Source organism: Mustela putorius, unplaced genomic scaffold (assembly GCF_011764305.1).
Source record: "Mustela putorius furo isolate JIRA1106 unplaced genomic scaffold, ASM1176430v1.1 tig00000596_pilon_pilon_pilon, whole genome shotgun sequence".
Classification (NCBI taxonomy): Eukaryota; Metazoa; Chordata; class Mammalia; order Carnivora; family Mustelidae; genus Mustela; species Mustela putorius.
Genome location: NW_025421428.1, coordinates 10,960,035 through 10,981,088, shown reverse-complemented (window position 1 = coordinate 10,981,088; position 21,054 = coordinate 10,960,035). Strand labels below are relative to the sequence as shown.

The 21,054-nt window shown below is 43.0% G+C and overlaps 1 protein-coding gene across 13 annotated transcripts in view; it reads left to right on the top strand.

Moving 5' to 3' along the window:
- FNBP1 (formin binding protein 1) overlaps nt 1-21,054 on the top strand; it is a 143,465-nt gene that overhangs the window by 98,065 nt on the left and 24,346 nt on the right. For 4 of the 13 annotated variants that reach the window (XM_045082583.1, XM_045082595.1, XM_045082585.1 and 1 more), the window contains exons 7-10: nt 10,169-10,297; nt 11,454-11,600; nt 16,888-17,085; nt 18,025-18,207. In XM_045082583.1, coding sequence (XP_044938518.1) covers nt 10,169-10,297; nt 11,454-11,600; nt 16,888-17,085; nt 18,025-18,207 — 657 coding nt within the window. The remainder of the gene's footprint in view (nt 1-10,168; nt 10,298-11,453; nt 11,601-16,887; nt 17,086-18,024; nt 18,208-21,054) is intronic. The other 9 variants (XM_045082594.1, XM_045082593.1, XM_045082592.1 and 6 more) reach the window with 3 other exon arrangements.

Genomic DNA, 21,054 nt, shown 5'->3' with positions numbered 1-21,054 from the left:
CTAGAATTCTTTTGTCCCTCTCTAGATAAAAAGAGTAAGGCTATAAGCTGTGGAATTATCATTAGCCATAAATGGCCCTGTTGGATATGGGACAGCCAAGACTGATGCACATTTCTATACCTCAGAGTCAGTTCTTGCCAGGGGACCATATGGCTTCGCTACTGGGTCATGTTAAATGAGCTCTCCACTGTTAACTGCTGTTCTTGCCTATGGAATTACGCGGGTGATAGTGAGTTGGCGTAGAATGATGAATAGCAATTGACAGGAGGCTCCATATCAGGGAGCCAGGGAGGAGAAGCAGGGATTGTGCTGGACTAGGACGTCCAGGCACCATCTGTCTACCATTCGTCCTCACAGCCTAAACATATAAGGCAGACCCAGTGCTGCTACTTCTTACATATGATCCCTTTCTGGGTTACATTCCCTCCTTCCTGGATGATAGGTTGTTTTACTTTATCTTTTTCCATGAGGGTTTGTGAGCAGTAAGTTCATTATGTGAAATAACTTTATTTTGTCTTCCCTCCAGTGTGATAGTTTAGCTAGGTGTAGAATTCTCTGCTGCCGGTTATTTTCTCTCAGCATATTTTGAAACATCATCCCACTGTCTTTTATCACTGGCCATTCCTCTTGGGAAGCTGGCAGTCTGCTTAACTGCAATCCCTCTGTAGACACTTGACTTTCTTTCCCTAGTTGTTAAAACCTTACCTTTGCCTTTGGTGTTTTGTAGCATCACTATGATGGTTGAATATATATAATTTTTTATTTTGTGTTTTTCTCCTTGGGCCTTCAAATGGGAGGTTTTTTTTGTTTTGTTTTCCTTTTGTAAATGTAGGAACACCTTCCAGGTGTTAACTCTTAAAAAGTTGCCCGTGTTTCATTCTTCCCCATTGTTGATCCTGGGACTCCCAGTAGCTGTGTATGAAACTTCTTGTTCTGTTTATTCCACAGGCTTCTCAGCTTCATTGTCATTCCTTCCTTTCTTTATCTCTGTATCTTACATTTTGTGTAAATCTCTTAGCTACTGCATGAATTCTTCTCAGTTATCTGTTACTTAACTCATCTATTACATTTTAAAATTTCAATAACTGTATTTTTTTGTTTCCTAGCATTCCATTTGGTTCTTTCTCAGATATCCTTTATCTTTACAATGTTATTTTCTTGTGAGCTCTATTGCTTCTTTTTTATTCCTTTAATTGTTTTAAATATTCTTGCCCCCCCCAACAAATAAATAAGGGGTGGGCACCTGAGTGGCTCAGGTCACGATCCCAGGGTCCTGGGATGGAGCCCCATTTTGGACTCCCTGCTCAGCAAGAAGTCTCCTTCTTCCTCTCCCTCTCCCTCTGCCCCTCCCCTTGTGCTTTCTCTCTTTCTCTTCCTCTCTCTCTCCCTCTTAAATAAATAAGTATTTAAATATTTTTGTTTTCTATTTTCTCCCAAATTGTGCTTTTACCTCAAGTTCTTATGGTGATAATTTTTCTCTCTATTGGATCACCTCATGGTGGTTTATTTCCTTGTGCATCTATGATTACTATTGTCTTTTTCATATGAGTGTGTCTTCAATAGGGATGGTTTGTTTGTTTGTTTTTTTCTTCTGAGAATCTCATAAAAGCAGGATTATGTGAAACCCAGCAAGGTCTTACATTGGTTTCTTCCAGACAACCTGGGACTAATTTTTATATGAATTACTTGGATTGAGAATTCTTGAGCCATCTGTATAATACTTGCAAGTTTAAGATTTTGTTTCACCGAGGGTGCACTTCCTGTACTCTGTCCCACAGCCTGAGACCTTAAGCTTCCTTGCTGACTTCTCTGGTCGCTAAGAAGTTTTGTTAAGTGTCACCCAGCTTAAAAAAAACAAGGAAGATTTTTAGTATTAAACCTTACTGATTAAACATCTGTTGTGACTTGGGTGCTAAAGATGGTTTAGCTGCTAACCTACCACCAAACATCAGGTTTCTTTAGAACAGGAAGCTTGCATTTCTTTCCTCTCCCTGGGGAATGTAACAGGACTATTTTTTCTCTCTTCTGAGGGATGGATCTTTTCCAGAACTGCCTTCAGTATTTTTGTTCCTCAGTGTAGCACCACAGCCATAAGAGATCTCGTGATCCTTTGGGCATTAACTTTCTAGAATCTAGACTGTCATTTTCAGCCATATGTATCTGAAACCTCAGGAGTGTGGTATTCTGGAGTGCAGTTATTAAGGGGGGAAGGAGAAGAGAAAGAGATCATCAATTTCTACCCTACCACAACTGAGAACTCAAGTCTCTTGCCAATGACAGTGCACTAGAAACCAGGAAAAAGAAGGGAGACAAGTCTTAGAGACCATGATTTATACTTTACCAAGATCCCTGAGCTCATACCGCATTTTTGACCAGCCTACCTTGGGGCTTTGCCAACCTCAAGATGAACAATATGAACATTGGCTTCTCTTTTAGCAGAAATGGTCACTTACCTTGAGTAAATAGATATTTCAATTTCTACTTTTCAAATGAGGCAACCAGGGTATAGGGGAACAGAAGGCCTTTTCTTAAAACTGTTTAGCAAGTGAATGGCCCATGTGGGATTGAGATGCTGGTCTCACTTGCTATCTTCCCATGTTCTCTCCTTCTGTTTCAGTGGCTGTGCACCAAAGTAACCTACGATACTGGGGCTAGAAGTTGTAAGACTGTTAAGGAAAAAAAAAATCCGGAAATTGCTGAAATATTTCAAGCATATTTCTTTGGTTAACTTATTTTGAAGTTTTTCTCTGTTTTGTATTTTCGCTGCCTTTATAATTTATCAAAGACAGACTCATTGTTTTGGCAAGTCCCAGGCCTGGAAGGCTCCAACAAAAACTCCCAGCACTCCATCTGAATAGGAATTTTTAAATGCATTCTTAGTCTTGAATTTGAAAATGTATTCTAAATTCAACAGTTTGCTGGGAAATTTAAACAATGCCATTTATCATACAACAACATTGCTCTAGACAGAGAACTCTTTCATCTCTTTCCTTGTTAGTATCCCTCCTACTACATTATCTTTTTAGAGCTTTTTTTTTTCTTTTTCTTTTCTTTCTTTCTTTCTTTTTTTGAATCTCAAAGGCGAGCCATATCTCTCCATATCCATATCTCTTCAGTTTCTAAGTTCCTGGAATTCAGCATTAGAATTCGTTTCTTTACCTAATCTTTCCGGCAAAATAGAATTCCTTAATCACTCTTTGAAGCAGTGATCACTATTAATATTTTATTTTTATAATAATCAAATTATGCTATGAATACTGTTTTTGAAACGTAAAAAAAATTTTTAAACCACATACAGCTTTCACTTTCTCTTATCATTAAATACTCTTCTACAGTTTTTTGTAATAGTCTGCGTCTTAGCCAGGGTATGAGATATATTTAACCAATGACATTACTGGGCATTTGTTTCAAATTATGTCTATTATAAATAATATTGTGCTGGATATCTTTCATGAACATTTAAAATTTATTTCATTAGTGGGGTGCCCGGCTGGCTCAGTCGGTGGGACGTACAACTCCTGATCTTGGAGTTTGTGAGTTCGAGCCCCATGTTGGGTGTGGAGAGGACTTGAAAAGGAAATAAATATAAAAATGAATGAACGAGTAAAATGGTTTCATGAGGATGAATTTCCCAGAAGTAGAATTGCTGAGATAAGAACTAGGAAAGATAATCTTTACAGACAAATCGAAAGAGAAATCCGGTAAACCAAATAGAGTTTTCAGAGATTCTCTACCAGTTGCTGGTTTTTGCTTTTTTTTTTTTAATTTGTTTGTTTTTTATTTTTTAAGATTTTATTTATTTCTTTTGACAGAGACACAGCGAGAGAGGGAACACAAGCGGGGTGCGGGGGAGAGGGAGAAACAGGCTCCCCGCTGAGCAGGGAGCACTGCGGGGGGCCACCAGTGGCTGCTTTTATGGGTCTCAAAACTACCCAGAAAATAGGTCACAGTATTCAGCGGTCCCTTCCTTCCTCACACCCTGCCAAAGCCTGTGTGCTTCTCATTAACCCGGCCGTGGCCAAAGGAAGGGTGAGCTGGCGGTTGGAGCTCCTTGCTACTCTGAGAATCACCAAGTTTGCCAGCTGTCCATGGGGCATCGTTGTAATGTGCTGGTGTCATTCGGTGGCATCACTACAGCTGTTCTTCTGGAACTTTCCATTGACTTGCCCCAGCTTGCCTTATCTGCTCTCAGTGTTGTCACAGATCACAAATTAAGGACTCCAGGTTGTCATGTTCCCAGTGATTGTCAGACTGTGGAATGAAATGGGCAGGCACTTCGACTTTCTAAACCCCACAGTTCTGTAAATTGGAATTATTTACAGCAAGCAAATTTGGGTAATCGGGTGAAAAAAAGAACTAAAGGTAGAGAAAGGCTGGATAACCCAGGTTATTGAATTTTATTAGTTTAATTGTATCCACTGTATATATTTTTTAAGACTTTACTTTTTTAGGTCATCTCTACAGCACCCAGCGTGAGGCTCGAACTCAAACCCCGAGATCCAGAGTCACTTGCTTTACCGACTAAACCCGCCAGGCTCCCCAGTTTTATCCACAATGTTAAGTCAGTGGCTTAGTTGGAAGAGGGGTGAATTTGGAGCCAAGAGCCCCACTGGATCCTGGCTGCACCTGCAGCCCTGGCTGTGTACCCTTCTGGATCCCAGTGATGGCGGCCAAGACCCGGAGCTGCCCCGCGTCTCCAGCTCCTGGATAATAATGATGGGTAGCCTGGCAGTGGTGCAAAAATCATGAATTCCCAGTAAAAATCTCAATTTAGCCCCCTTTTCCATGCAGCCTAAAATACACTTGGTGTCTCTTTATTATAATGATGAAATAAAACATTGATAGAACCGCTGCTCGGGAAAACCTTTACTGTCGTTGGAGATACCAGTGGTAACTGTGAATTATTTCACACTGCTGTCCCCAGATTTGGGGGGTAAAGGATGGGCCTTGTAAATGTGTTCTATAACATGCGTTTAACAAAGGAAAAGAATGGCTTTCCAAAACCTCTGAACGCCACTGCAGGAAATGGCTTATCACTCAAGCAACAACCGTGTATATAAAAATGCGGGAGGTCTGCAGCCATGTTCAAAAAATTAATAAACCTTATTATTTATTTATAGTAAATACATAAATGGAATCAGGGCATCTTTGACCATTTCTGTGAAAAGGTCAAAAGCCATGAGCGGCCCTCAGAAGAGACGTGAGTGTCTAATTTCTTCAGCCAATCGACCGTGTGCCCCGCTGGAGAGCGAACACATTTCTTAGGACGCCTGTGCCCTCTGCTCCTGACGGCTGAGACCGGCAGCAGCGAGCGTTGCTTCCTCCCCTCATATCTGCAACATTAAGGGAGAAAATAACACTGAACTGGACAGGAAGTCGCAGCACAGTTTGGCCAGGGCTAATAGTCTAAATTTAACTAACTAAATGGATTACAGTATTTTTATCTTTAAACCCATTAGGATTTAGAAGCATCAGGCTGCAACAGAGTTTCTAAATTATTGTTTTCTTTATTTAGAAACTGCAACTCTGACCTTTTGGGGCATCCAGCTTTCTTCCCGCAGGACTTGGAGTGGGGAGGGTGTGAAAAGTCAGTGAAGTCATGCCCAAGCGATAACATACATGGGCCTGTTTGGACTGATTTGGGGGAGATTCCCAAGGGTCTGTCAAAGAAATTCTAAAGTTTAAATTCGGTCTTTCTGATTGACGGCGAAAGTGGTCTAGATCTCATTCAAGGATGGCTGTGATTTACAGCCTTAGGCGATTGTGGCCATTCTGTACTTTTTTAGAATATTTTCTCTAAATTCTATGACTGACTCATTAAAAAAAAAATCCTCTGAACTTCCCTCTGCCCTATAGTCTTGTTGCTCTGAGATGCAGCGTCCTGTATTCTTAGAATGAGAACTTTAATTTAATTGCAAGATACAGCTTATGGTGTGGCCTGGGAAGGAAGTACCTCTTGAAGATAATAGTCACTATTTTTAGACTGACTTAACAGAGAGAGAAAGAGTGATGTTTACAGTCTTCCTTTAGTCTTAGACTAGGAGATGCACTCTCTCAAAGTATCTTGTTACTTGCCAGTTACTCCAGAGTTTTCGAAAGCCCTTTTAAAGATATTTTTAAAAATGTATTTCTAATGAGTAACTGACTCAGCCCTAGGTTTAGAGAAAGACTCTTTCTCGGTTCCATTGCAAAATAAATATAACAGCTTTACTAAACAAAAATAGATTTTCCATAGTAAAACTCGCTCAGAACAATGGCACATTCCTGGGCCTGGGATTCAAAAGTGGGTATTAATTCAAAGCAGCTGGACGCTGGGATTGAGAACAAGACTGTCCTGTCTTCGTGCCTCAGCCCTGCAGAATTTGATGTGTGACAATATTTTACTGCTTTTAAGTGTGAGAGGGGGTGGGGGAAGAGAAAGACTCTAGAAAAATTTCAACAGAGACTATAAGAAATACACACTTTGCAACCTTATGTCCACATTTTTGCATTGAAGAAAAACTCGCAGAGAGATCATGCTTCTTTAACATAAAAGGTAGACCTGTTCCCTCTGATTGTCTGATTTGTTTTCTTCTACACGACTAGCATTCCAGGGCTGGAGTTTTACACGTTTTTCCCAATTTCAGCTTCTTCCACAGTCTAGGGGCTCCCTGGTTATGTCTCGGAATCACTGCAGATAAAGCTTGTAAAGGGCATCGCAAAATGGTTATGAGTTAATGTGCTTACAAAAGCGGTTATATAACCCAAGTGAACACATTATTATTAGAGATTTAGGGGAACTGAGAGAAGAGGACCATGGCCACTTCCAACCAGAGGGTGGTGGGGTACCTCCAGCAGGGCGCCCGCCGGTTCTCATGAGTAAAACATTCCATGGTTAGTGTGATGGGTTAATCGCCAGGAAGCTTGTGTCTGCTCGTGGTATGTGTGTGTGTGTGTGTGTGTGTGTGTGTGTGTGTAGGTCTGTACGTGCAAACCTACACATGCATAATGATGACATTCTGCTCTCTGTGTCAGACCTTACACTATTTAAAAAACTCAGCAACTTAGAATAATATCCCCCAAAATAAATAAGGGGACTCCTGTCTTGTTACTTTTATTTACAGAGGAGATGAGGAAACAACCCACCCCCTCCCCCTTGAATTTTGGTAAGACTATTTCTGAGGAAGTTTTGTAAAGGAAATAGAGAATTTTTTAGAAATCTGAGGTCTACCTCGGAGTTTCCTTGTTTTGTTTTGTTTTTTCCATATTCATAACAAAGTGATACATGTTAAACTCTTAAGTAATTGAAAGGGTTAAAAGGCTCTTTGCGTTGGAAGCAGTAGGGGAACAGATGGTGTGCACGTAGGTGGGGAAGCTATGATTGAAACAGAGGAGAGCTAGTGTAGACTGGAAGGGCATGGATTTTTGAGGGGAGCTGGGGACTTAACATTTTGGGGACCAGATTATTATAGTTACTAGTGGACACGGTAGAAGCAGAAGCCAGAGTGTATGGCCATAGGAGGAAGTTAAAAGGCTGCCCTCAGGGGCGCCTGGGTGGCTCAGTGGTTAAAGCCTATGAAACCTCTGTCTTCGGCTCAGGTCATGATCTCAGGGTCCTGGGATTGAGCCCTGCTTCGGGCTCCCTGCTCAGCAGGGAGAGCCTGTTTCCTCCTCTCTCTCTGCCTGCCTCTCTGCCTACTTGTGATCGATCTCTCTGTCAAATAAATAAATAAAATCTTTAAAAAAAATAAAATACTGCCAACAAAGAGGACGAATATGGCCATTGAACTAACCAAGGGGAGATGAGAAGGGGGTAAAACTGGTTTTGAGATTCCGAAAGGCCTTGAGAACTTCAAAGTTTGAACTTCAGGTAATAAGGAAATCAGTTTGGAAATATTTAGATGGTTAACCTCTGAGAAGTGTTCGAGAAGAGAATGAAGGAGGCAGCAGTGAATGACCACGCTGGGCTTTCACCATCATGCAGATGAGTGGAAAAGTGTCAAGGAAGTGAAAATCAGATGAACCCTCCGAGTCCCAGAGGCAGGAAACCATAAGGAACACCGAGATGCGCAAAATCTGGTCGTGGACACTACCGATGATCAGACAGCAAGTGGGCCGTCGACTTTTCCTTTTGAGCATGTCGGTGTTCTTTTTTGTCCTTTTAAAATATGAGTGGGTTTGGGGTGCCTGGGTGACTCACTGGGTTAAAGCCTCTGCCTTCGGCTCAGGTCATGATCCCAGAGTTCTGGGATCGAGCCCCGCGTCGGGCTCTCTGCTCAGCCGGGAGTCTGCTTCCTCCTCTCTCTCTCTCTCTGCCTGCCTCTCTGCCTACTTGTGATCTCTGTCTGTCAAATATAAATAAAAATCTTTGAAAAAATAAAAATAAAATATGAGTGGGTTTAGTAAAACGAAACGAAAAAGAAACAAAAAGTTCCTGTAGTTACGCTGGAACAAGGCCCTTTTCCTGTTGTGTTTTTGGCTTGGTGGGGTAGCCGGCCAAGTCACCTGCAGGCCAAGCCACTTCTGCATCTGGCAGGGGCTAGTTTTTGCCCTGCAGGAAGCTCAGAGTCATTTAGAGATTCAGGAGGTCATATTTTTGAAAACATATCCAAAGCGCTAGATGAGTCCACAGTGGGCTCACCAGCGTAGCCATCAGTGGTATTTGTAGATGACGTCAGAGTTCACAGGCTTTCTGTTCAAGCTTTAAAATCAATTCTGCAGGGCGCCTGAGTGGCTCAGTGCGTTAAGACCTCTGCCTTCGGCTCAGGTCATGATCTCAGGGTCCTGGGATCAAGCCCCACATTGGGCTCTCTGCTCAGCAGGGAGCCTGCTTCCTTGTCTCTCTCTCTCTGCCTGCCTCTCTGCCTACTTGTGATCTCTATCAAGTAAATAAAATCTTTTAAAAAAAATGTATACTGAAAGTAAGCATCTGCATGCTTCCCTGGCACAGTTGTGGAGCGTGCAACTCTTGATCTCTGGGTTCAAGCCCACACTGAGTGTAGAGATTACTTAAAAAAAAAAAAAAAAATAGGGACCCCCGCGTGGTTCAGTTAGTTAAGCATCTCCGTCAGCTCAGGTCATGATTCCAGGATCCTGGGATCGAGTCCCGCATCGGGTTCCCTGTTCAGTGGGGAGCCTGCTTCTCCCTCTGCTCGTGCTCGCTCGCTCTCTGATAAATAAATAAACATGTTTAAAAATAATAAATAAATAAAAATAATTTAAAAATAATAAACATTGCAGAGATTATTAGAAAGGTCTGTTTAGATCAGGGCTCCTGTGCCTTTGTAATTCATGAACCCCACTGAGAATTGGATAAAAAAAATTTATGGATTGGGGCCCCTGGGTGGCTCAATTTGTTAAGCATCTGCCTTCAGCTCAGGTCATGATCTCAGGGTTCTAGGATTGAGCCCCTCATCGGGCTTCCTGCTCAACAGGGAATTGTTTTTGTTTTGTTTTGTTTTGTTAAGATTTTATTTATTTATTTGACAGAGAAAAAGACAGCAGGAGGAGGAATACAAGCAGGGGGAGTGAGAGGGGGAGAAGCAGGGAGCAGGGAGCCCAATGCGGGGCTCTATCCCAGGACCCCAGGATCATGACCCAAGCCAAAGGCAGATGCCTAATGACTGAGCCATCCAGGTGTCCCTCAATAGGGAATCTTGCTTTTGCCTCTCACTCTTTCTCTGTGCACTCTCTCTCTCTTTCAAATAAATGAATAAAATCTTTTAAAAAATTAATAGATTCCCTCATCCCCTCCTTAAGGAAAAGGAAAAAAATATATATATATACACACACACACACATATACATACATACATACATACACACACACATATATATAATATAAAGTATATGTACATAGCATAAAAATATATATATAAGCATAGGTTCCCACAAGGCCCACCTAGGTAAGATAAATATGTGAATTGGGCCAAGTGCAGACAATAAAGAAGAGAGACACTTGGGTCAAACTAGAAAGTGATGCCAAGTGAAGACAGAGAAGGGTAGGGTTGGTGAAAAACTAGGGTACACAACCTTACCTAAACGAAATTCAAATTCCAAACAATTTCTAGAAAATAACACCTGCCTGGTAGAACACATTGGAGGTAAAGTGGACTGCAGACCCCTCTGGTTTGCAATTCTAGACTCTTATCCTATGTAAACATGGGGGTCTTCTCATTTTTTGCCCCAAGGCGCGACAGCAGGCTCAAGTACGACACCAGATGGCAGAGGACAGCAAAGCTGATTACTCATCCATCCTCCAGAAGTTCAACCACGAGCAGCACGAGTATTACTATACTCACATCCCCAACATATTTCAGGTAAGTCATTCAGGCCTCTCAGATCGGCTTTGCCTTTAGAGACTCGTGTCTTTGGAATCCTGATGGCTGGGCTTACGTTCGGAGCATTTACAGAATTCTAAATTCCCTCCAAGTGAAGCCACTTTTGAAGCATCCAGGGAGTGCCTGGGTGGCTCTGTCGGTTAAGCATTTGACTCTTGACCTCAAGTCTTGAGCTCAGGGTCATGAGTTCAGGCTCTGTGTTGGGGTCTGCTCTGGGCTTGGCGCCTCCTTAAAAAAAAAAAAAGAAAGAAAGAAAGATATATATATATCTATATCTATCTATATAGATATTGATAGATATAGATATCTATTTATGGCATTGACTGGCAATAAGATGAAATATAATATTACATATTATAATTTGTATTATTATATATAATATGAATCTCAAGGTCAGTGACCTTTGCAGTTGTCCTCCGTTCACGCCTGTAGCCTTTCTTTGCCAGTCTTAGAAGTGCAATTCTGAGATTAGCGCCCTCTTTGCTAAAAGGAGCATTCAGATCACAAAATGCCAACTTAATTTTAGGAGTCCTAATAGAATTCATACAGTTACAGGATTTGAACAAATACAGTCCTTGTCTTTGGATTGTTTTTCTTTTGGGCTACTCTAGGTTGTCAGAAGTGGCATGAGTAGAGTTGGAGACATGTTCTCCCACTTTGTGAATCTTTCACCACTTGTGTCCGGTTGTGGAAAAAGTAACAAGTATTTGCTTCTTCGTGTCTACACCTACCACATACAAGAGCCTCCAGCTCGCAGGCGGAAGATACACTAGTTACCTCTCAGCCCGTGTTGGGTTGAGACCATTAACCAACACCAGGCTTTTGGTAAACTAATTACCCCAGTCAAAGGTAGGGAGATGTTTGGTGTGTCCCCAAGTGACATCAGTGATAGAAGCACTTGAGCTTGGGGTTCTCTCTGAAATTGGAGAGGAACCCTGGAAGGTACACATTTGGACAGCCTGACCACTCTAACATACGTGTGCAGCCGGTGAAGAGGGAGCCGGTCATCCACTCCAACCCTACCGTCTGGCTGTTCCCATCCCAGACGATTTGCTCAAGGTGACAGTACTGCTGCAAACAATTCCCGTGAGTCACAGTGGACCCGATTAATTTCGTGCAAAATCTAATGTTGCAGAAAATACAGGAGATGGAGGAGAGGAGGATAGTAAGGATCGGGGAGTCGATGAAGACGTACGCGGAGGTCGATCGGCAGGTGATCCCCATCATTGGGAAGTGCTTGGATGAAATCGTGAAGGCAGCGGAGTCCATCGATCAGAAGAACGTAAGTATTCCAGTTTGGACATGATCTACAACGAAGGGTTTCTGGTTCCATTGTTTCTTCGCCGCCGTCCACAGCGAATCATCTCGAGATGGGTGGCTCCTCCCAGGGTTCGCGAGTACTTTGCAGCAGTAGTAACAGCACTTTCGAGTGTTCTGTTGTGCCTTCAGTCTTCTGGATGTAGCTCCCGAATTTCTTTTCCAGAGAACACAGATAAGTCTGAGCCATTGCAGAATGGTCAGTTGGCCGAGTTACCCCCATGCCGGGATCTGGTTCTGTAGGGCACTGTTGACATTTTGCTGGCCGGAAAATTCTCTACTGTAGGGGCCTGTCCTGAGTGCTACAGGGTGGTTAGTAACACCTGTGTCCTCTACTAACCAAATGCCGTTAGCACCCTTCCCTGGTTGTAACGGTCAGAAGTGTCTCTGGATGTTACCACATGTCCCCTTTGGGGCACTGTCGTCTCTGTCTGAGAACACTACTCAGGGCCAGTATCATTCATTCGGATTACTTTCCTAGAAACCTATTTCCCTCAACAAAAATATCAGCTAGGACACCAACATAGGCTTTTACAAACATTTCATTAATTTGTAAAACCAAATATCTAAGAAAAAGCAATGTCATAAGTATTATTTGTCGTAAGAGCGTCTTAAAATGAGTCTAGGCAAGAGATCAAAGCCATCTTTCCTGTGAACATGCCTTAGTGTATAGATTCTTCCTCTAAGGATGTTCTAGGTGTATTACCATATTTAAGGCCATCTGTGTAAAAAAATAATTATCGACCCAATGTGCAGAAATACTTCAAATATGTTAACTAATAAGTGTTTGTAGGAGGAATGGTTCTAGTAGCAAGCATTATTTATTTTTTTTATTTTAGGATTCCCTGATCTCTATTTTATTAACATCTGTTAACCTGGAGCTTCCATCTTCGGTGATTTCAGCTAACATTTTTGGGGAAAATTTCTAGTGCTTATTAATTAATGGTGTTTACCTCACAAAACTACATTATGCTAAGAAGGAGTCGCAGGTGATCAAACCATACTTTCCTTATGCTGAACACATGTCTTGGTTGAGACACATGTGACTGGTCATGCCCCCAGGCAGTCCGGTTTTTTTCATTTTCTTGCCACTGTTACTTCATCAATTTTGGACATCTCTTCATCATCCGTTTCAGACAAAGTCATTTTTTTCTTTTTTTCTAAAGATTTTTATTTATTTATTCAAGAGAGAGAAAGCATGAGCAGGGGGAGGGGTAGAGGGAGAGGTAGGCTCCCTTCTGAGCAGGGAATCCAACTTGGGGTTCTATTCTGGATGGTGGGATCATGACCTGAGCTGAAGGCAGAGGCTTTAACCCACTTGAGCCACCCAGGTGCCCCAAAACAAGCCTGATTTTAACTTCTTATATTAGAAGCTTAGAAATGTCTTCTTCCTTGAAACTTCACAATTTTACAAGATCATGTCTGAATGATGGTTTCCCTTCATCAGTTTTATCTGGGAAATTGTGAGCTCCCTAGATTTATAGGACATTTCTCCCATTATGGGAGACTTGTTTTCCTGTTCTATCACTGATCATTCTTTTTCACCTATGACCTTCATGCTAATTACAAGGGTCTCTTCTAGGTCTGCGTTCAAGTTCTTATTCAAGAACTTAAACTGTTAGCAGCACCGGCCCCCACTCGACCACTCTCCTACCTGCTGTTCCTTCACTTGAGTCCCAGGAAGCCACACTGTGATGGCTTTTCCCCTTACTGACTCAGTCTCCTTTGCTTGTTCTTCTTCTTCTTCTTATATCTAACTTGGGTGCACCTCTGGGCATTGATCTTGGACCTATGTACTTTATGCCTTTGCTCCTTGGAGTGACCCATAGACTTTCGGAGCGTGAAGTCCCATCTCAACTCTGAATCACACGTGTGACATGCCCAGCCTGGACCTGTCCCTCCACGGCAGGTTCATACATTCAGCTGCCAGGTGGCTTCTCCACTTGGATTCTACTCCGTTCCTCAAGCTCAGCGTACCCAAGGGGGAACTCCCGATCTGTCTTGCCAAACTTGCACCTCTCATAGTCTTCACTGTCTCCGTCATGGCATTTCCATCCTTCTGGAGTCAAGATCTTTTTCTGACACCTGCATTAATTTATCAGCCAATCCTCTTGGCTTTACCTCCAAAATACATTAAGAACCCACAGAGCTTACCTCCTCTGTTGTTACCCTCCTGATCCAAGATCTCCATGAGTTGGGTTGTGCAGGAGCAGCTTGGATTACTGCAGGAGATGCCTGATGTCTCCCTACCTTTGCCCCCTCCCCCCGCCATTCTTAACACAGAGACCAGAGGGCTTCCTTTACAATAAGTTAGATCACGGGTCTCCTCTGTTCAGAGACCTCCGTGAGCTTCCGTCTTACAGGAAAAGTCAGAACCACTGTGGGCTCAAAGCCCTGAACGATCTGGAACACGCTCCCTCCCTATTTATCTGTCTGATGTCACCTCTTCTGTATTCTCCCCCGTGCTGTGGCCACAGCAGCCTGCTGTTCCTCAGAAACTCCCCAAGTATGCTCCTACTGTGTTCCCTCTGCCTGGAGTATTCCTCCCACAGACATCTGCATGGCTCATTCCCTCGGCCTCCTTCAGGTGTGTCCTTGAATGAATGTTTCATTTTGCTCTTTTTTGAGAATTCAAGGGTCAGATATTTCTTAATCCAAGCAGATCACCTTTCCTGGCACGTTCCCTTTCTCTTTCCAGACATCCTGCTCTGTTCTCCTGGTGCGTCTCGAGTTTATCTTCTTGTGCAGGTTCAGCTCGTAGCTAAGGTAGCTGTGGTGTTGCTGCTTTTGATTCTTTGCCGTTTTTAGTCTAGCTTTTCTTTGCTCACACACTTGTCATCTCCACGTCTTCGTGTTTAGCTGCTGGCCTTCAAAATTTTCATCTTGAGAAACGTTGATGGTATTTCATGACACGGCTCCCCGAACACTTACTGCACACCTACTTCCTTCCGTGCAGGGGGTGCTCACCACGACCCACCGAGGAGAACCTTGAACCCAGGGAGGTGACAGCCTTGCCCAGGGCCACACAGTGAATGTGTCCATCTGGTTCCGAAGCCATGTGCTTTCCCTTAGGCCCCTCCCCCCGACCTTGTGCTTTTTATTTCTAAAACAAGCACCGTTTCTGGCAATGTTCGAATCCTTTCACTCACTCACTCACTCTCAAGGGACAGACCATAGCAAAATAAATGAGAATCTATTTTTTAGAGTGTGCACATGGGATGAGCATTTGGGGGAAATCGTGAGGTAGGAAAAGAATGCTAGAAAGTGCCGGAGGGGACGGGGCTGGCTCTTCCACCAAGAGGTTACATTTGAGCAAAGAGTTGAAAGAGGTGATTGAATAATTATTTGAGTGGGACAGAAGGACGGAAAGCTCCCCGCTCTGTCAGCCCCTTCTCCAACAAACTGGATGTCCCCTCTGCCCCTTGATACAGTCTCAGAATCACGTGGTTACTGAAAAGGTCAAACTGGTTTATTTGTGTATGGTTAATTTCCATTTATATCAAATGACCATGTTTCATTAGAGCACATCAGTGAGTCACTGGCACACCTGGGCTTGTAGATCTGAACCTGCTTGCATATGTTTAACCGTAACGGGAACAGTGGTGTCTTACACAGGGCGGTTGGTTTTTCCTCTCACGTGAAAGATGTCTGCAGGCAAAGGGCTCAGCCCCGGCTGGACAGCTGGTCTGTAAGTTCTCAGGGACTCGGGCTCCTCCTAGTTCACAGCTTTGGATGGTGTGACCTTCAAACTCTGCATGGCTTCTGGAGCGCCAACTATCACATCCAAATTCCAGAAAGCAGAATATGGAGAAAGGCCCGTGCTATCCCTTTAAAGAGTCTTCCTAAAATTACACACCATCCTGGCTGCATCTCAGAGATCTCAGAGGTCAAAACTTAGGTGGCCACCTCCTGTTGCCCAGAAGGCTGGGGAATGAAGCCTTCAGGTAGGTGGCAGGGTGTGCAACTTAAAATCAGGGTTCCTATTCCTGAGAAGAAAAGACAGTTGGCTATTGGAAGACAGTTGGCAGTCTGTGGCCCATCTCCAGAGTAAGGGATAACTAAAATAGCTATATACCCTACCGACTGTGGGCTTATATGAAGAATTGAGATCTTTCCATATGGTCTTCTGTAGTGTCCTTTTTTTTAAGTCAGTTGATCATTGATTTCAATTGTTACTACAAATCACATGTGCTTTTGTAATGCTTTATGTATGTATCTATCTGCCTGTCTGTCTATGACATTCTGGTTATGATTGCCTTACACGTTTGTCTGTACCACAGACAAACCCTGAGAAGGTGTAGCACCCAGAGTTCCTAGCAGAGTGCTTGGACTCAGGGGCCTGTGGAGTAGGCATTCGGTTCGTTGAATTTTTTCAGCAAACATTTATTGCACACGGTTCTCGCCGGCACCATCTCGGTCTAGGGATACAACAGAGGAAAAACAGACGAGAGCTTGCATGTGGATGGGGGAGAGTCTAAGAACAAATGTATCCATAAGGGAAAATCCTACAATAAATATAATTTAATATGTTATATTATTATATATATTTATTTTTATATATTATATCATTATATATCTATTAAAATTAATATCCCTGAACCACGATGAACCAAAGAAGTGATAGAGATTACCTACTCTTTGATTTGATTTTGTGTATGCTAAACTACCTTAAGAACTCCTGGTGAGAACCACACTTTTGTATTACTGTATTTTTCAAGGGAAGTGCCTAACAGTGGCTCTTTTTTCTCTGCTTTTAGCAGAGTCCTTCTTACTTAATATTTGTTTCTCCAGCTGCAGAAAAATGGCTGTTGAGAGTATCTTCCCATCCAGCTAGACTTGTAGCTTTACAAATAGTGCTTATTCTTTCTAATGATAAAACTAGGGACGCCTGGGTGGCTCAGTCGGTTAAGCATCTGCCTTTGGCTTGGGTCGTGATCCCAGGGTCCTGGGATCGAGTCTCGCATCTGGCTCTCTGCTCAGCGGGGAGCCTGCTTCTCTCTCTGCCTCTGCCTGCCACCCTACCTGCTTGTGCTCTCTCTCTCTCTCTGACAAATAAATAAATAAATAAATAAAATCTTTTAAAAACTACCATTAGAAAAACTCTGTTACCAATCAATGTAGATATAATTCTGTAGATAACTATAGAGATAAAGTTCTTTACGATAGCCTCTGTATGGGGCCATCATAATTCGTTGTGTAAAAAGTATTCGCACGTGTCTGCATGCATTTGTGTTTGATGGCTATAATTTCAGGATTCCCAACTGGTAATAGAAGCTTATAAGTCCGGGTTTGAGCCTCCCGGGGACATCGAATTTGAGGATTACACCCAGCCGATGAAACGCACTGTGTCGGATAACAGCCTCTCGAATTCCCGAGGAGAAGGCAAACCAGAGCTCAAGTTTGGTGGCAAATCCAAAGGAAAGCTATGGCCTTTCATCAAAAAAAATAAGGTACTGATGGTTGGACCCAGCGTGAAATGAATTTTATAAAGTGTGGCGATTGTCTCGGTTAGTCTTTAAAAAACAAAATCAAACCAAACTAAAGAATGTAAGCCTGTAGTTCACAGAATGCAAAAAAAGAGCTAGCGTGCTATTTAAGAACCATGATTTCTCTTTGGTGGTGGTCCCTTTGCCATGGCCGTTTGTCTTATTTCGGATGCATTGCCACCTGACTCCTGCCATCCACACTAACACTGACCTCTACTGACCTCTTGGCCATCTCCCATCACGCCTTTCACCGCTAAGTCCACTAGCCGCCTGGTCCCCTCGGCTGGGAGAGGGGTGCTGTGCGGGATTTCTCCTAACAGCTGATCAGCAGCTCTGATTCGAAATCGTGTCCATGGGTTAATAGCTTGGGTTTTGACTTCACGTTAACATGTGCCTCCATGAACATTTTGCGTTTTCTTTTGGTAGCGCGGTCGTAGGCGCGGGACAGCGCTGACCTGGGCGTCCCGTGTGGTCCAGGCACCCTTACTACGCTCTCCCGAGAATAACTGCATATTTAATTTCCCAAAGACTGTCTTGCTGTTTTGACAACTTTGGCATCTAAGGTCCTCTATGTTGTCCCATCCAGCTCTGGTGGTTTTAGGTGGTTTAGAAATCTTGACCCTTTTCTGGCCTTAACTGGTTGAGCGTAACTAACGTAGTTTTGCATGGGAGAGCCTGCATGAGCTTCTGATCGCAGATTTCTTGCTCTTCTTCCGTCGCTTTACTGACTAAAACCTCCACTTTTCGTCATGTTCTACATGTTTTCTTTTGGACCATGGCCTAAATATGTAATCGTTTGTGTTTTACTTGCTTTGGATTTCAAATATGATTTGATGCTTATTTTGTTTTGTGTCTTATCTTCTTGTTTCTGATTTTACTCTCACTGCTCCATCTTACATGTAGCTTATGTCCCTTTTAACATCCCCCCATCAGCCTCCCCCTCCCCCCCCTGCCTCTGCCTCACCCTCTGCTGTTCCCAACGGCCCCCAGTCTCCCAAGCAGCAAAAGGAACCCCTCTCCCATCGCTTCAACGAGTTCATGGTCTCCAAACCCAAAATCCACTGCTTCAGGAGCCTAAAGCGTGGGGTAAGTTCTGCTCTGGAATCCTGTCTCTTGTGCGCTCTGGGCGCATGTGTCGTTCTGCATGACTTATTTTGTTTGTGAATGAATCCATTGTGTTTTCCCATAACACGGAACAGTAAGGACCTGGGCTTCACCGTAGCTAGAAAGAAGAACCCCAGCGGGGGAGGAGAGAAGTAAGAAGGAAGCAGAGTGGATAGAAAGAAGAAGAGAAAGCGAGCCGGCCGGCCCAGAGTCCTCTGGGTCTCGAGCACATTTCAGAAAGGCTTTCTCCACTTCCCTTTGAAAACATCTAAGTCATTAATGTTCTACCTTGATTTTACCCAAAAAGGAAGCTTAGATTCGGTTTCCAAAGCCAGCGACATCCGAGATGAGGAATTGGAAGTCACTGTAGATGCAGAAAACATTTGCTTGATGGTTGCTGAGAACAGCATGAGGGTCACAGAGCTGCTTCTGTCTGAGCTAAGCCTCAAGGTTCGAGGGGGAAATGTCCGAGGTTACGGTGGTTTCTTGAGCTGTGTTGGGGAACTTAGAAGATAGTGAGAAAACGTTGGCTGGAAGAGGCCTAAGGCCAGATTTATCGTTAGAGGTGGAGATAATAAGCAGCTGACATTTACTGAGCGCTGATGGGGGACCAGACTCTGTTCCGTGGTTGTCTTTGACTGCCCTGTGAGCCTGGGCACTATGACATCCTTATTTTACTGGTAAGAAAACCGAGGCCCCAAAAGATGAGGTTAGGAAGAGGTGAAGTCAGATAGCGTGCTCGTCGTCCGAGGTGCTGTGACGTCCACACTCGGGGAGCATCCGCTAGGACAGGGTTGACTTGGTAGTGGACATCCTCTCGTCTCAAGCTTGCCCGTTCGGTTAGGAACACCTGTGCCAGACGCACAGGGTTTTGTGCAGCTGATCCAGGAACCAAAAGGAGTTTCCCGTTTGGTTGCGAGGACAAAAGTGGAATAAAGTCATTTGGAGCCTCCCAAATAAACCGAACTGATCCATGTAGTCAGAGCCATCCCCAGATCGAGGCATGGCGGTCAGGAGTAAATGGACACGTGGACCCAGTAAGGTCTTTTATCCCAATCTGTGGGGGCTGCAAGGCAGTGGCTGTGGGACGTGTTCTTGTAGAAACATAATTTTTACTCTTCCCTTCCTTTGGGTAAAAAAGAGTATCAATGTATAATAGCTGGGACTAAAACGAGGGGTGGGACATATACTAAAATTGGAATGATACAGAGGAGATGAGCACAGATGACATGCAAATTCTCGAAGCATCCCGTATTTTTAAAATAAGTAAATAAGTAGAAAGAGGGACAACCCCCCCCCCCCATTCTGTAAAGGATACAGATAGTCGGCGAAATTATCTCGTCTTAAGGTTCCCCAGCATATCAGGTTAAGAATTAGCAATGTAATTTCCTCAAGATTCCAAGAGAGCCGTTGTTAGAAGGCAGGGCGTAGCTTCGGAAGTGGGTGATGGACCGCGTTGAGCTCTATAATGAGATCCCAGTTCCGGGCTCGATCAGGCTGGCTTTGAAAACTCCCCTGCCATCCCACTTACTCCTGGAAGAATGTCCAGCATCTGGCCAGGGTGTTTTTGCAACACTTTAAAGTTTTATGTTAACTGTAAGTCAGTTAACCCATCTCTCGGCCACTTGCAAGACCTTTACCAAAGCACTCGTTTATTCTGTTTCTAACAAGTACCTCTGCATGGTCTTTTGGAATCTCACGATGGAGTATGCGGAATATTTGTGATTGTTTACCGTTCGTTTCTGTGTCTGTGTCATTCCCTCAACACCACCACAGTGTGTTGGTTGCAAATGGTTTTCTGAATCTGTATTTCATGATGTTCTCTAAATGTTTGGGGAAAGACCAAAGAATGTCAGTAATCAATAAGTGTATGAGAAAGACGGCTAGGAAAAATATACCCCTTTAAAAAAGGGGGGGGATGAGGAATGGGTTATTATGATGATTTAGAGGAAAATCCCTCTTTTAAAAACTGTAAATGAGCAAAATGAATTTTATTGCCTACTCTTTAAATCTGTGCTCAACAAAAACTCGGTTAAAAAAAAATTTTTTTTTTTCTCCCTGCTTTGTTTTCCTGAGAGTTAACACACACGTTCTAGGATGTTCTAGAAGAATGAGTGAATAAATAGAAACATATTTCTGCTTCCTTCATTTTGGGTCAGCCTGTTCTCAGTGAGGGTCAGGTTGGAGGTCCCTTCCTTCAGGAAGTAGAAGTGAACAAAAAAGAAAGAAAAAAAAAAAAAAAAGGAAATGCATCACAGAAGTAAAATTAGGAAGTTCAAAAATGAAAAATAAATCTGAAGTTTGGGGAAATAAATTTCATTTTAAAACAATCTCAACAGAGAAGGTACACGGATTATGGGGGCCTGTCATGAAAACAATACTGTTCTTCTGTTTCCTTTATACCTCATTTAGAACTTTAAGACTGTTGTGCCAAAGATAGGACAAGTGACCTAGAATAACAGATCTGTGATTTTAACACATCTATTAATTTATTGTGTTTTGCAGCTTTCAGATCCAGATTTCAGTTTTTGTTCCTATTATCCGAATGTGTGACCCCTATGCAGACATTTCTTAGCATAGCTGATTTTGTGTCTAAATAATGAACCAGGATAAAATATTTTTGTTGTTGTGAATCACCGGCATCTGTAAGAAAATCTTGTTTCATTGAACATTTCTAAAGTATGCCACCGAGCTTTCCTAACCATTTCTTCATCTTTACCTAAGACAAGGAAAAATGAAACCAGACAGTGTGGTCTCTGCTTGCAATTTACAAATGTAATTTTGTAGTCTTAAATTAAGATTTCTCTTTCTGGTCTCGACAAGGGCCTT